This window comes from Trichosurus vulpecula, chromosome 1 (assembly GCF_011100635.1).
Source record: "Trichosurus vulpecula isolate mTriVul1 chromosome 1, mTriVul1.pri, whole genome shotgun sequence".
In the NCBI taxonomy this organism is placed as follows: Eukaryota; Metazoa; Chordata; class Mammalia; order Diprotodontia; family Phalangeridae; genus Trichosurus; species Trichosurus vulpecula.
This window is the reverse complement of record NC_050573.1, coordinates 136,514,080-136,530,612: the sequence shown is the minus strand read 5'-3', so window position 1 is coordinate 136,530,612 and position 16,533 is coordinate 136,514,080. Positions and strand designations below refer to the sequence as shown.

The 16,533-nt window shown below is 39.8% G+C and overlaps 1 protein-coding gene across 1 annotated transcript in view; it reads right to left on the bottom strand.

The window, feature by feature from the left end:
* Positions 1 to 13,843: 13,843 nt before the first annotated feature.
* Positions 13,844 to 16,533, bottom strand: part of RSPO2 (R-spondin 2) — a 261,543-nt gene continuing 258,853 nt past the window's right edge. Inside the window, exon 6 of the mRNA XM_036741234.1 lies at positions 13,844 to 13,959. Within this exon, the coding sequence (XP_036597129.1) occupies positions 13,844 to 13,959 (116 nt within the window). The remainder of the gene's footprint in view (positions 13,960 to 16,533) is intronic.

Genomic DNA, 16,533 nt, shown 5'->3' with positions numbered 1-16,533 from the left:
AGCATCAATTTTTGATGGTAGTCCTCTGAATTGTCTAAATTTCCTAATTAGGGTTTAGCAAGTTTAATGACAAAGGACCTCATGCAAAGAGCATAATTATAGTGGAGCTCGGCTGATACTGAGCAGTTCAGCAGAGGGCGGCTGCCACGTCATCCACTGTCTGCTGCTAGTTCACAAAACAAATCAGCTCGAAACTGAAAGATGAAATACACCAAGACAGTTTTCAGAAGTTCAGCCATATTTCTTTTTTAAAGATGCTGAATTAAATGTGAAGAAATAGATTTAGTGCTTCCCTTTGTAGTGGTGTAGGCACGTGAATTCATCATCTGCTTTGGAGCCTATTCTTTACTGATTCATACTTCAACTTTCAGTGACTCAGCAAACATTTATTAAGCACCAACTATGTGCCAGGCACTGTGCTATGTTCTGGGAGTACAAGGACAAAAAGCAAAGTCCCTGCCCTTAAGGAGCTTGTGTTCTAGACAACATTCACAGAAGGTAGGAATGACATAGGAAGTGAAATTCATAGGGAAGGGACCAAAGGAGGAAAGAAAGGAGGGAGGGAGGAAAAGAGGAAGAACAAAGGGAGGAAGGATGGAAGAAGAGAGGGAGGAAGGAAACAAACATTTATTAAGTGTTTACTATGCGCCAAGTACCATGCCAAGTACTTTACAAATATTATCTCAGTTGATTCTTACCCTGGAAGATAGATGCTATTAGTATTCGCATTTTGCAACTGAGGAAACTGAGGCTTGGAGGTTAAGTGACTTGCACAGAGTTACATAGTAAGTATCTGAGGTCACATTTGAATTCAGGTCTCACTGAATCCAGTCCCAGTGCTCTGTGTGCCTAGCTGCCGTGTAGAAGGTGTCCCAAAAGTCTTAATGCAATTTTAAGCTATATACAAAGTGTATATAAAACAGGTACCTGGCAATCTTGTGGGGAAGGTACTATCAGTTAGGAACAACCAGTAGAGTCTTCATGTAGATAATGACACTTGGGCAGAGTCCTACTTGAAGGAAAGCTGTGATTCCCAGAGGAAGAAGTAGGGAGAGAGTGTATACCAGGCATGGGGGACAGTCAGTGAAAAGGCACAATCAGCAGATAGACTGTCATGTGGGATGAATAGCATGAAGGGAAGTTGGACTGGCCTGTTGGAGTACCTGGATTGGAGTAATATACAATAAAGGAGGAAAAGTAGGATGGGGTCAGGTTGGGGAGAAGTCAAAAGGCTCCCCTAGATTCTAGAGGTAATAGGGAGCCACTGCAGTTTATTAAACAGGGGGTGGCATAGTCCCATTTGAGCCTTACGAAAAGCGCTATCTATGGTAGCAGTACAGAGAATGGATTGAAGGAGGAATAGATTTTAAACAAGGAGACCAATCAGAACAACACTGAAATAGAGGAGAGGTGATGAGGGTCTCTACTAGCATGATATCTATGTGAACAGAGAGATGAAGTAGTGATAGAAACAATAAGACATAGCAGCTGATTAGCTATGTGGGGTGAGTGAGAAGGAAGAGACGAGCATAATGATGTGATTGCAAAGCAGGATGACTGGAAGAATGGCAGCGAAGAATGACTTGAAAGAAAGAGGGAAGTTAGGAAGATGTATGAATTTCAGGGTGGGGGAATCATGGTTTGTTTTGGATATGTTGGGTTTGAAATTCTTATGGGGACATCTATTTTGAAATGCCACGTTTTGTTGCTGTGCAGTCATTTCACACATGTCCTGTGCTTTGTCACCCTATTTGGGGTTTTCTTGGCAAAGATGCTGGAGTGGTTTGCCATTTCCTTCTCCAACTCATTTTACAGATGAGGAAACTGAGGCAAACAGGGTTAAGTGACCTGCCTAGGGTCACATAGCTAGTGTCTGAGGCCAGATTTGAAATCAGAAACATGAGTCTTCCTGATGTCAGGCCTGATGCGCTATCCACTGTGCCACCTAGCTGCCCAAAATGCCCCATGGAGAATAGGTGATGCTGAGGAGAGATCGGGGCTGGATATATAGATCTGGGAGTCTTCTGCATGGAGAAGATTATTATAGAATCATAGGATTGGAGAGCTGGAAGATATCTCAGCAGCTAATCCAACCCATCCCCAAAAGGAATTTCCAGTATAACATACCTGAAAAATGGGCTCCCAGTCTCTGTCTGAAGGCCTCCAAGAAGATGCAGGCCATCCCCTCTCAAGGTAGCCATTCTTCTTTTAGACAGCTATAATTTTTAGCATATTTTTCTTCTCTTTTTTCCCCTTGACATGAACCCTAAATTGATCTCTTTGCAACTTCCACTCATTCTTCCTGGCTTTGCCCCTTGGGACAAAATGGCATAAGCCTAATTCCTCCTCCACCTGACATACTTGAGGACAGCTATTACATAACAGCCAAGTCTTCCCTTCTCCAGGCTAAATTTGCTCAGCTCCTTCAACCACACTTCACTTGACATGGACCCAAGGGCCTTTGCCATTTTGATTGCCCTCTTCTGGACGCTTTCCGGCTTATCAACATCCTTCTTAAAGTGGTGCCCAGAACTGAACACAGTGTTTCAAAAGAGACCTGATGATTTCAGAGTATGCTCTGGTTGTCACCTCCCTAGTCCTAGAAGCTCTTCATGTGGCCCAAGATTGCATCAGCTTTTTTAGCTACGGAATCACATTGAATCATATGAACCTGTGATCCACAAAAACCCTGAGCCTTTTCAGAACAACTGTTGTCTATTCATGGATCTCTCCCATCTAATAATTGCAGAGCTGGGGGTGTGTGTGCACGTGCGTGCACATGCACATGTATGCTGAAGTGTAACATTCACATTTATCCCTACTGAATTTCATCTTAATAGTTTCAGCCCAATGCTCTAGCCTGTCAAGATTATTTTAGGTCCTGACTGTCATGCATGATTAGCTATCTTTCCCAACTCCGTGTCAGCTGCAAATCTGATGAGTATACCATCAATGCCTTTTTTCAGTCATTAACAACAATGTTAAGCAACACAAGGCCAAGTATGGATCCTAGGTACACTCCATTAGAGACATCCTACCACATTGACCTTAAACTAGTAACAGGCACTTTTGAGTCTGCCTGTCCAATCATTTTGGAATCCATCTTATTATATTATTGGCTAATCAATATCTCTCCATCTTCTATGCAATTAATAAATGTTCAGAGCATTAGACTCATCTCCTTATTAATTAAACCCATGGGAGCTGATAAGTTCAGAGTGAGAAATATTAAAGAAAAAATAGAAAAGGGCCTAAGGTAGAACCTTGGGGTATACCCCCAGTTAGGGAACATTATATGCATGAGAATCCAGCAAATGAGATAAAGAACAGGTAAGAGAAAAACCACAAGAAAACAGTATCACAAAAATTCAGAGAGAGAACATTTAGGAAGAGACTGGTGAATGTCATCAAATACTTCAAAGAGGTCAAGAAGGAAGAAGATTAAGAAAATACCATTAGATTTGATGATTAAGAGAACACTGACAACTTTGGAGTGAGCAGTTTCAGTTGAGTGATGAGGTTAGAAGCCGGATTGTAGAGGGTTACCCTGTAAGTAGAAACTTGAAAGGACAATATGACTAGCCTTGTTCTGTAGTCATAGCCTGCCAGTGCTTTGGGGAGGATGGGGTGGTGGTTGGGAGAGTAGCTAACAGAACATGATATACATATATGTATGTACGGTACATATATATATATATATATGACATATACAAATAAGCACACATCTGTATCTCTCTCTCTCTCTCTCTCTCTCTCTCTCTCTCTATATATATATATATATATATATATATATATGAATTTATACATGCCTATATAAGATCTTTGAGAGCAAGGATAGTTTGATTTTTGCTTTTGTTACCTGTTGCACTTAGCATAGTACTTGCTACGTACTGTACTAGGTGATTAATAAATGCATATTGGTTAATTAAACAGAAAAATAACTGTATTAGTGACAAACATCAACAAGGGACTTTAGAAAGAGCTACTAATCTGTCAATCCTTTATATTTTAAATAGATTTAAATTAAAATCTTCTGTTAAATACAATATTGTGTGTGTTCCATCTTACAACATAATATACTGTTCAGTTTTCTTATCTGTTATGGATTGATTTAGAGGTCTAAACTCAACTAAGCCAGTAAAAGCCTTTTCTCACCTGTCATGCTTAAAAACAAATTAAAAAATTTCATACCATCTCTTTTTCCAATATTGGCTCTTTGTGTGAAGAAATGAGAGTTCAAAAGAGGGAGATTTTTTTTACATTGGAAAAGTGTTTCATAAGTATATTTCAACTTACCCATGTATTAAGCATTGGTGATTAACTAATGTTAGCAAATGATCCCCCAAATCCCTTGTAACAAGTACTTGCATTCCCTTGGCATATGTCAGAGTGCTCACAAAGTGCAATCCTTGGTATTGTTCAGACAAGCATTTCATTTAATTCCGTCACATCAGAGAGTTCAGCCACCAAGTTTCCTCAGTAATAACAAGCTACAAGAAATAGTCTTGTCAGTTAAGATTACAAACCCAGCTTCTGTTGGGAGGACCTATAATTTTCTGACACTTCCCTATTCTTAAAAAGCTTCCTTTTTATTAGCTTGGATCACCTTTGATTAAATGAGAAAAATCAGAAAAACAGTTTTGAAAGAGGTAAGAATGTGAATTTTTTTACAAGTGAATGAAAGATTGCTACATGATACACCTAACCTGAATTCAAACACATATTCAAACAAAGCTATATTTTAGGAATGAAATTGAACAAAATGAAATGAACAAAATGAGATATTTGTAAAGGACATTTAAAACCTTAAAATGTCCACATAATAGTATGCACTTTTCATGTTGTATATATACTGGCTGTGCATGTTTGTACACAAGCTGTAGGTCTCTGGAGACGTAGTATGGGGTAGCAGAAATAGCACTGGTCTTGGTATCAAGAATTCAACTGGTTTGAACCTCTCTCAGCTAACCGAAAAGCTAGGTGACCATTACTTCTAGCTTTCACAGTCTCAGTTCCTTCCTTGTCTGAGGATGAGGATGAGGACCAGGATCAAAACAATTATGGCATAGTATCCTACCTGAGCGTTGTAAAGATAAGATAATGAATGTCAACTGTTTTATAAATCTGAGAGTATTATCTAAATGTCTGCTATTAGTAAATTATAATCTTCTTTAATCTTTGTATTTCCTCAAGAGAAAATACAATGTGAGAGGCCGAATGGCATAGTGGGTACATAGCTAGCCTCCAAGTCAGGAAGACCCAGGTTCCACTACAACTCTTGTATATATGGTGCTGGTGCTGAATAACTCTGAGGTAAGTCAATTAACCTTTCATTGGCCCAGGTAACTACTTAAAGTAGAAGTTGTGGTGTAGCTACAAAGCCTCATTGGTAGAAGCAGCTCCTCTCTAGGAGTTCCCTACATCAAGAGAAATGCTATTGTTGGTGTTCAGTCGTGTCCACCTCTTCATGACCCCATTTGGGGTTTCTTGGCAAGGACACTAGAATAGTTTGCCATTTCCTTCTCTAGTTCATTTTACAGATGAGGAAACTGAGGCAAAAAGGCCCAGGGTCACACGGCTAGTATGTGTCTAAGGCCAGATTTGACCTCAGAAAGATGAATCTGTCTGACTCCAGGCACTGCACTGTGCCACCTAGCTGCCCATATGAGAAACATAGGTCTAGTTAAAAATAAATCCCCAAATCTTACTATACATAGTAAGAGCTTAATGTTGAATCGGGAGGCTGTTAAAGCAACTTTCATGTAATATATTAGAATAATGTCTTAATGGTATGGTAGGAAGAAAAACCCCACTAGATTTGGAGTAAGAGAATATAAATTTAAATTCCCACCATGACAATTGACAATCAATTCCTGGGTGACCTGGGGCATATAACAACTTCTCTGGGTCTCAGTTTCATCTAGAAAATGAGATTTGGACTAAACAGCTTCTAAGGTTGCTTCTAGATCCAGGTGTGGGATCCTAGCCATTGTTTCTTATGAGAATAGACAGGGGCAGAGCTGAGCAATGCTTTAGGGGAATTATTAGGTATTATGGCATAGCGTAAAAGCACGCTGAATTGGACTTATGATGGTCTCGGCTTAAATCTTAGATCTGATGTTTGATAATGGAGTAAACCTAGTTAAGTCATTGAAATCTCCAAGTTTCCTCATTTCTAAAATGCGGATATTACTACTTCTAACACCTAATTCGAAGGGTTGTTGTGAAGAAAGTATTTTACGAGCCTTAAAGTGCTTTATAAGTGTGAGTTCTTATGGTGACATTGGTAGAGGAAAGGGTGGAGTCATAAGATGATTCCTTGAAACAAGTGGTAGAGAGTGGAGAACCACTGAGAAGTACAAAGGGAGCTACTACGCAAGACCTTTGGGGCTGAACGGGAGAATGAGAGCCAGCATCTATATAGCACTTTGTAAAGCATTCTCTCATTGATCCTCACAACAACTCTAGGAGGCAGGTGCTATTATCATCCCCATTTTACAATCAAGAAAAGAGAGGCAGTCATTTCTAAAATATATAGAGGACTGAGTCAAATTTACAAGAATACAAGTCATTGCCCAATTGATAAATGGTCAAAGGATATAAACAGGCAGTTTTCAGAGGAGGAAATTAAAACTTTCTATAGTCATATGAAAAAATGCTCTGAATCACTATTGATCAGAGAAATGCATATCAAAACAACTCTGAGGTATCACCTCACACCTATCAGATTGGCTAACATGATGAAACAGGAAAATGATAAATGTTGGAGAAGATGTGGGACAATTGGAACACTAATTCATTGTTGGTGGAATTGTGAACCATTCTGGAGAGCAATTTGGAACTATGCCCAAAGGGCTATAAAAATGTGCATACCCTTTGACCCAGCAATACCACTTCCAGAGCTGTATCCCAAAGAGATCATACAAATGGGAAAATGACCCACATGTACAAAAATATTTATAGCAGTTCTTTTTGTGGTAGCCAAGAACTGGAAATTGAGGGGATGCCCATCAATTGGGGAATGGCTGAACAAGTTGTGGTATATGAATGTAATGGAATACTATTGTGCTATAAGAAATGATAAGCAGGTGGACTTCAGAAAAACCTGGAAAGACTTATATGAACTGATGCTGAGTGAAGTAGGCAGAACCAGGAGAATATCATACACAGTAATAACCATAGTGTGTGATGACTGCCTTTGACAGACTTAGGTCTTCTCAGCAATGCAAGGAACTAAAACAATTCCAAAAGGCTCATGATGGAAAATGCCATTCACATCCAGAAAAAGAAATATGGAGTTTGAATGCAGATCGAAGCAGACTGTTTTCTTTTTTTGTTTTGTTTTATGTTTTCCTTTCTCATGGTTACTCCCATTCATTCTAATTCTTCTATACAACATGACTAATGCGAAAATATGTTTAATAGAAATGTATATATAGAGCCTATATTGGATTACATGCTGTCTTGGGGAAGGGGAGGGGAGGGAGGAGGAGAAACTTTAAAACTTATGGAAGTGAATGTTGAAAAGTAAAAATAAGTAAATTAATTTTTAAAAAAAGGAAAAGAAAGAAAGAAAAGAGAGGCAAACAAATTATGTTTCTTTCCCAGGATCATGAAGCTGTAAGTGTCTTGCGTGTAATTTTAACTCAGTTCTTCCTAATTCCAGGACCATTGTTCTGGGGCTGCCCCCCCCCCCCCCCCCCCCCCCCCCCCCCCCCCCCCCCCCGCCACACACCTAGCTGACTGAAATCCTCTAGACCATGGTTTCTAGCCCTGCAGCAAAGCAGATGCTAAGAGTATTTGTTCACTTATTTCACTCACATCTGATTCTTTGTGACCCATTTTGGGGTTTTCTTGGCAAAGATACTGCAGTGGTTTGCCATTTCCTTCTCCAGCTCATTTTACAGATGAGGACACTGAGGCAAACAGGGTGAAGTGACTTGCCCAGGGTCACACAGCTATTAAATGGTTGAGGCCAGATTTGAACTCAGGAAAACAAGTCTTCCTGACTCCAGGCAGGGCACTCTATCCACTGCACCACCTAGCTGCCTGATGAGAGTATGGCTGGGAGTAAAGAAGCAAAGGACATATTTTGCAAGAAGGAAAGTTTAGATTTGATGTCAGTGAAAGTTTTCTACTAATTAGCATTGTACAAAAGCAGACTGATTTCCTGGAATGGAGGTATTCAAGTCAAAGCTGGATGACTCCTCATTAGGTGTAATAGAAGCGATTCCTTCTCAGGTACAGACTGGACTAGGTGGCCTCTGAGGTCCACTACCTCTGAGATTCTTTGATTCATGAATTTGTTTAATCCCTTCTTCAAAGATTTATATCATCCAACTTCATACCTTCATGGGCTAAGTGTAAAGTCTGTACCCTCATCAGCGACAAGTAGTAGTTTTCTATTAACACAAATTATTTGGCTTCATGATGTAAGGAGTGGCTCCTAATACTATTACTTTGAGATCTCAGATGACAAAGTTGACATTAACTGTCTCTGATGTAGGTAATTCTATACTTTCAATGTTATAGTCTGTCAGCTCCTTCTTAAAATTTCAGTTGTTTTTTCTAGTCCTTTATCCTCCTATGTGTCCAGAAAAACTATAACAATCTCTCACAGCTGGATTTCTCTCAGTTCACACGGTTACCATTGTATTTCAGGACCACATTATTTCTCACTTAGACTATTGTAATTGGCCCATCACCTCATCTTTTCTCTCCCCAATCTATCCACCACGCTGTTGCTGAAGTGATAATCTACTCTGATCATATCACTCCCTAGTTCAAGAAGTTCCAGTGATCCCCTATTGCCTCTAAGATCTAATAAAAACACCTCTGTCAAAGCCCTTCACAGTTTGGCTCCAGATTTTGTAGACTTATACAGTCCTCCTCTTCAAGATTCAGCCAGACTAGACTTCTTGATGTTCTTTACCCACTGAATTCCATCCCCCATTTCACATCTCTGCAGCTGCTGTTACCTTCATCAACCCGGGAATCCTCTCATTGACCTCTCACTCTTAGAAGTCCTAATTTCCCTTGAAACTCAGGCCAGGCACATTGTTTGTCCTTCATTTCCACAGGTGACAGATGACATCACTGGCGGATGTCTTGACTTGCAAGTGAATTGGATTTAAATGAATCAGAGTTGCACAAAGTCATCAGCCTCACTCTCTCTTCCAAAGCCATCAAAGTCCAGTGGCAGAACAAAAGTCAGGATGGCCAGCAACGGCCTGGGACGCACTGACTGATCTTGGTGTTTTTGACTTCTGACCAAGCACTCAATGCTTCACAGCGCCTGCTTCAGGTGCCTTCATGGCCACTGTAACAAACTGATCTCATCCACCCATTCCATCAGGGGAAGTCTTCACATGCTCCGGGTGACATCCTCTTAAGTCACCAACAGGTCTGAAGCCTGTTCATTACCCTCAACTGGCTTTAGCCTGTTTACAGAGATGGTTTAAGGGGGTATGGCCACTGTGAATGCTACAGCAATCAAATACAGTTTCATTCATTACGTGCCCCAAGCACAGACTTCAATATAAGGCCTTTTGTAATTTGCCCCAGATTCGAGGCCCTCCTCATACTACGTGTGTGTGTGTGTGTGTGTGTGTGTGTGTGTGTATATGTTGTTCCCTTAATAGAATGCTGTTTGAGAGCTAGTTAGAACTGTTTTCATTTGTCTTGCTACATCTAGCTCAGTGCCTTGTCCTTAGCAAATGCTTGAGAAATTCACATTTCATCTGATTATTCAATTAATTTCCTTGGTTTTCTAACCTGCAGGTCTTGCATAATATCCTAGTAACAAGAACTCAAATCAATATTTTCAGTGGCGTGATGATTATTTTCTTGTTGCATAAGAACCCCACTAAATAAATGGGTACTGTGCTAGGTACTCCAATATGTCCAGGGGATTCTTTTACTTCTGATGATGATATTAATTACTGGCAATACTTTGCATATCTTACAGTTCACAAAGCACTCTCACATATATGATCTCACTTGCTCCTCTCTCCTTTGCCTGCCCTTTGGACCCCAGAACCCCACTAAGAGTAGAAGAATAGAGCTGGAGTAATCACACACCATCCTGACTGCACGAGACCACATAGTTGAGGTTGAGCATGAAGTTTCTTCCAGATGTCTCTCATAAAACATGCAGAGTCCATGTGTCCAATTACTTTATTTGTGCCTCAAAAACAAAAACTTCAGCTACGAAGAACAACATGGGAAATTTTATTCATAAAACTGGCTTTTCATGAGGCCTCTCACATGGATTCAGTCTTCAGGACCAAGTCAAGTAGCAATATCTTCCCATCAGAATAGCTAAGTTTTCCTGTATGATAGTTAAACATGAGGAAAGGCAATTTCCATGTAATCTCCTTATAATTTGGATCACAGAATCAGTGTAGTAGCTGCGTCTACGAATAATCTAGGCATTTTTATTCTTGCATGGATCAGATCATAGCTGAAGAACTTAATGTGATCTTAAACACTAATTCAACTTTCAGTTGATTGAGGCTTACAGAGGAAAGTGGAGCAGCTAGATGGTGCCAGGCCTGGAGTCAGAAGACTCCAGAGACTGATCGTCCCGAGTTCAAATCTGGCTTCAGACACGTACTAGCTATGTGACCCTGGACAAGTCACTTGACACCATTTGCCTCAGTTCCTCATCTGTAAAAATGAGTTGGAGAAAGAAATGGCAAACCACTATGGACTTTTTGCCAAGAAAACCCCAAATGGGGTTACTAAGAGTTGGACATTACTAAAAAATGCCCCAACAAGGAAAAACGTGACATGGTTAAACACCAAGTTTTAATAACTTCTGTTTGATTTTTGCTGAGTTTTAGATAACAATAACATTAACTGAGATGAATATTTAGAAACCTAGTAAAGGTAAACTATTTTGTGAATATGACTGAATTTAGAGCAAAACTGCTGTACCAAAAGCAACATGTTGGAAATGATTGAGCCTTGGCTAGGTAGGGCAGTGGATGGAGTGCTGAACTGGGGAGTCAGGAAGACCGGAGATCAATGCCTGTCTTGGATACTTAACTAGTTATGTGACTGGGAAAGTCATTCCACCGTTCAGCCTCAGTTCCCCTGTCTGTAAAATGGAGGTAATGGTAATATGTGCTTCACAGGGTTGTTGAGAGGATGCACTTTGCAAACTTTGAAGCTACATAAATGCTTTTGTGACTATTTTCCTTTGGTGCACTTATGGGTATGTATGTTCACTATTTAACATAAATGTTTAGTTTTATCTATTTATCCACACAGGTATGCTCTCTTGTTGATAAAGAAACCAAAGATTTTGAAAGAACTTTAAAAACACACCCTTGGGATCATTTTTGGTAATAGGGTAAGGATATGGATTGAACTTGTGATTTCACTGGTGTAGGAAACTCCCAAGTGAAGAAACTTTCTCTTTTACTGTAGGTTTTTACCTTCTGTGCAACTCAAAGTGTAAAAGAGTTGCCTAGCACACTGAAATACCGAGTGGTTTCCCTGGGCTGGTCAATCTGTGTTAGAGGTAGGGCCTGAAGCCGAGCCTTCCTAGCATAGTGGCCAGCTCACTATCTTCTAATAGCACCTCCTAATTAAACTAGCGTCCTGGTGGCAAATTTCTACTTACACAGCACTCAGGTGTAATACACTGGGATTCCATGCCACTCTCCTCTCATTAACCAAAAACATCATTCCTTTAGACAACAAATTCCTTTATCAAGATTTCAGAAAGTTTCTATTAAACCTCCATTGGGCCATATTGTATTATTTTAACTGGAAAAAAACCCAACTAGTTCCATGTATTGCTTTCTCACATTTTGATGTCCATCTCCAAACATTTTACTGAAAAAGAAAAAAAAAGCTCCCGCATGGTATTTTTGAAGTGATTTAATGCATAAAAGAACAACTCCAAAACAGAACAATTATTGGTCTTATTAACAATGAAGCATTGCAAGTATATGGGGTGTTTCATCCCCTACCACTAAACAGGAACATACGTTAAATAAATGTGAAAGGAGGTGAGGACCTTAGGATTTGATGAGTATCCCAAAGTTTTCTACAACATTCATATATGGCTTATGTCACAGCAATAATATTCTGTGATCCTTAAAGATGGATATTATATTTATTCTTATTGGTAAGGTGTTATTTCAGAGTTATTTGATGTGTAACAGAAATGACGACGACAAAGACCCCACGGTGAGTAGTTTGTAAATTCTAAAGAGGTAGTTTTGCCAATACAAAGGTGAGGGCTGGGGAGAGAACAGCCGTGCCCTTCTTTAGGTTTTCCTTGATATTTGCAAATGTTCCATTTATGTTCTGATCTTCTACTTTGGGTTAGCATGGGAGGGCACTATAATTTCTAAAGTCTGAAGCATAGAAAACAGAAATCCACAACCAAATAAGCATTCAATTACCTTATGAATAATAGCTTAGGGAATCTCCTGATAGATTCTCTCTGAGTCCCAGGTTTGAAATGACACATTCAGCTTCCCCAAAACTTGCTAGGATTTGTGACCTGACCAGCAGTGTCCACAATTAGATAGCCATTGTCCCCAAATTTTACTGGTGGCCTGAGGATGATAACTTAAAAGGCCTGCTATATGATGACTCAAGTCAATCTTATAAAAGTACCTCATGCCAGGCCTGAGATTACTTCTGCAAGAAAAAAAGGAAAGAAAAATATTTCCCCACCCCCCACCTGTCTTTATCTGTGAAGTTGCATGTCTGGAAATTGAAGCCAGTGAATGCAGTTTTCCATGCTCCAATTGTGTTTCACAAAGGAATCATAACAGACCTAAAACTTAAAGGGAGGTTCCTTAAGGGGAGAAATAACTCTGGGTTTTTTGCCTGTGATTGCCAGATGCCTGTGCGCTATTTAATGGGTGGGTCAGGAGGATTAGGCACATATTGAAAATCCTTGACACTGGTCATTGGACAACATACCAGTTGATCCTAGCCTTCCGAAGAGAAATATGACCCCAGACATTTCAAGGGGCAACGAAACATAGAAAAGATGTTCAAAAACTAGGGGAAGGAAAAAAAAAAAGCATTTGCTAGAGGATGCGTATAGAAACCACTAGAAATGAAATGACAGAACATTAAGCAGGTACACTTTGTTACACATAAGAAAGCATAAATATACAGTAAATAAGTAGATATTAGACTCAGCATAATATGTACACATCTGGACGTCCATGAAACGAGGCAGTAATTCCTGGAGCATATCATCAGCTTAAAGCGGCTCTACTATACAAATGTTTCAAGGTAACAGATGCTGAGAACAACATAGGTTAACACTAAGTAGATATTCATATACATTTACCTCTGGAAAATGCACAAGATGCAAAACAAAGGTCATAAATGAAATAGCACTTCTACCTCCGAGTATCTTCTTTCACATAAATATGCACAAGTCCATTGTCTGTCTATGTGTGTTGGTGCTCTGTAGCCCACTGCCCACAGGACTTCCACGCTGCCTGGCACCTGGGCTCTTGACCTCACAGACACTGAACGAATAATGTCTTCATCCGGCTTCTTCTGCACCTGCTCTCACTGATGCACCCTCAGTGCGCTCCTGTCTCCACAGGCTCCCGCTTAAAATTAAAGTATAAATAACACCCCCCACCCCACCCTTCCTTCTCCAAACTTGTGGGTTTCTCTCACTTTCACAGGTTACTTGCAACCAATACTGTCTAAGCAGCATAAAGGCGGTGCCTGGGTGCGCGCAGGAGCCGAGCTAAGAGAGAGCGGCTTTGTGCACTTCTGCAAAACAGAACTAAACAAAACAAAAACCCACCAAAAAAAAGAAAGAAAAGAAAAGAAAAGAAAAATGTCCTTTTTACTGGTTTGCTCTGTCTGTAGCAAGGAAGACGCTGTGCTGCTCCTGGGCTCTTTCTATTAACTTCCTTTTCTTCTTCTTGTTCCTCTTGTCCTTCGTCTTTGGAGTTCTCTTCCCTAGAGGAGATGGGAGGGTTGGGGGTGGGGGAGAGAGATGATGAAAGGATAAAGTTAGAGAAGGCTTGCTTTCTCAGCCAAAAAGAATCCAAACAATTTAGAATTTTGCACAAAGTCCATCTGGAAAGCATCACCTATGGAGGAAAAACAGCTGGGGAGAGAAAATTGTTCACATTAAACAGTGTAATAATCATTTGCTAAATTGGACGTCCTGAACAGAATGGAAGGATTTGTCTTCTTGTTTGAGAGAAATGATAACATAAAATCTCTCATTGGCCCTTTCAGTTGTAAAATATCATTATGCCTTACACACACAATCTCTATTTGGTTGATTTTTTTTCAGGTCAGACCTGTGATTTAATTGATGGAGGGAAGTTCTAGGGAGAAAATTCTCTCCACCAGTTCAGATTAGCACCTACTCTGCAAATTATTGTTAGAGAGTTGTCTGACATTTTGAGAAGTTAAGTAGTACCTTGCCTAGGATTATGCAGCCTTTATGTGGCAAAGGCAGGAGGAGGTGAACTCTGACTCCAAGCTCAATAAAATGTATTTAACCCCCCATTTTCCTTTAAGCCAACATTATAGTCTTCCAGCCATCACTTTATTGTTGGTCCACACTTCCATGCTCATCATTTTACTGTTGGTCCAGACTTCAGTAGACCAAAGATAACCAGAAAGTACTTTGGAAGTTCACAACACCTGTTTCCTTCTCCCTCTCTTAAATCCAAACAGAAAATGGATAGGCACATAGACCATTTCTGATGATGATGAGGAGGAGGAAGATAGCAGCTAATATTTATATAGTGCTTTAAGATTTGCAGTACACTTTACCTATATCATTTTACTTGACCCTCACAACTCTGTGAGATAATTATCATTATCCCCATAATGCCGATGTGGAAATGGAGGCTGAAAGGTTAAGTGACTTGCCCTAGATCATGCTACATTTGAAATTTAACAAAAGGGCAAACTGAGGACATTCTCTGAGCAAGATAACATTTATTAGCACGGGCATTCTGCTTGCCAATAAATGGATCAATGGATTGACACCATTTTTGCCAAAAACCCGGAGTGAAAGGACAGTTCCCCTTTTACAGGTTTTGGGAAGTGCAAAACAAAGAAAAGAAGAGGGTATATGACATCACAAGACTGAGGACAACAAGAGTTGTTACAAAGCTGAGGCGCAGGGAACAATTTGATAGGTTAGAAGTTTGGTAATGACCTAGCAAGTGACACCCCCCCACACACACCCTTCTTCTTTCATTAGACTAAGAAGTGCTCATTATTTGAATGCAGGTGTGAGATAGTGGCCCACACTTTTGGACAGCAAACCAGACACCCCTGAAAGATAGCTTGGTGTTGTAAAGATATTAGTCCTGACTCCCTTGCATTCACACACAGCCCCAAAGATCAGTTAAATTCCTTGAGGCAAGAATAGATCAGTGATTAGCAGCTGGAATAGAGCTGGATTCCTAAACTTAACCCATTACAAGATAGCTGAATTCTGACCTAAATTCAGAGATACAGAACCATGATTTAAGCAGTTATAGGACAAAAGCCATTAATTGTAACTAGGATCAATAAATTAATGATACAGGATCAATTCAATCTTCTTAGTCACACAGCTAGTAGTACTAATATAACAATAATTACAGCTAATGTTCATGTAGTGCTTTAAGGTTTGCAGACCACTTTACATATAAAATTTCATTTTATCCTCATAACAACTCTTGAAATAAGTGCTATAATTACTCCCATTTTACAGATAAGGAAACTGAGGTAGAGGTTTACTAACTAGCCTACAGTTACACAGCTAATCAGCATCTGATTCAGGATTAGACTTCAGGTCTTCCAGATTCAGGGTCCAACACTCAATTCAGCTGTCTTGACTCAAGCGTCAGACTTTATTCTCATTATGCCCTAGTAACACAGAATACGAAGTATTTTCATAACTGTGCCTGAGACTCCATGTAGGAAAAGTGTTAAGTGTTCCAGTTTCAAATCCGGGAAAAGTTTTCTGGGTTACTTTGGAAAAGTAACTTTATACACAATCCAAAGAGAATTCAGTATTGTGATCTTGAATACCAAAATGTTAATGTACTTTTCTTTTAAATGCCCCAAATACTTAGGCTGCTTTAACACAAGAGATATTGCACTGCGAAGTGTCACCAACAGAGCAGCAGGAAGTCAACTAGTCCTGAAATAACCTCGGCCTACCTACGCACTTGGAATTATGGTTTAAGGAAGGAAAAAAGCATATTCCTTCTAAATGAGACATGGCATAAAGTTAAGTAGTTGCTCTGGTAATCAATTATTCAATGTTATTTGTGGACTGAATTAAAGGAATTAGACTCTTGGCCAGGATGAAATGACCTTGAATAAAAAAAGGATGAGGTTCAATAACCTTGGGTCCTGGAGTCCTGGAACAAATTCCATTTATAGATAAGAAGCAGAAAATAATCCCAGGACTATCTTTGACTGAGTGATGGTAGTGAAAGGCAGTATCAAAATCTAACTGGTGTGTATGCCTTAGCCCAAGGAAACAGGATAAATCTTTAGGATACAATGGGCAAT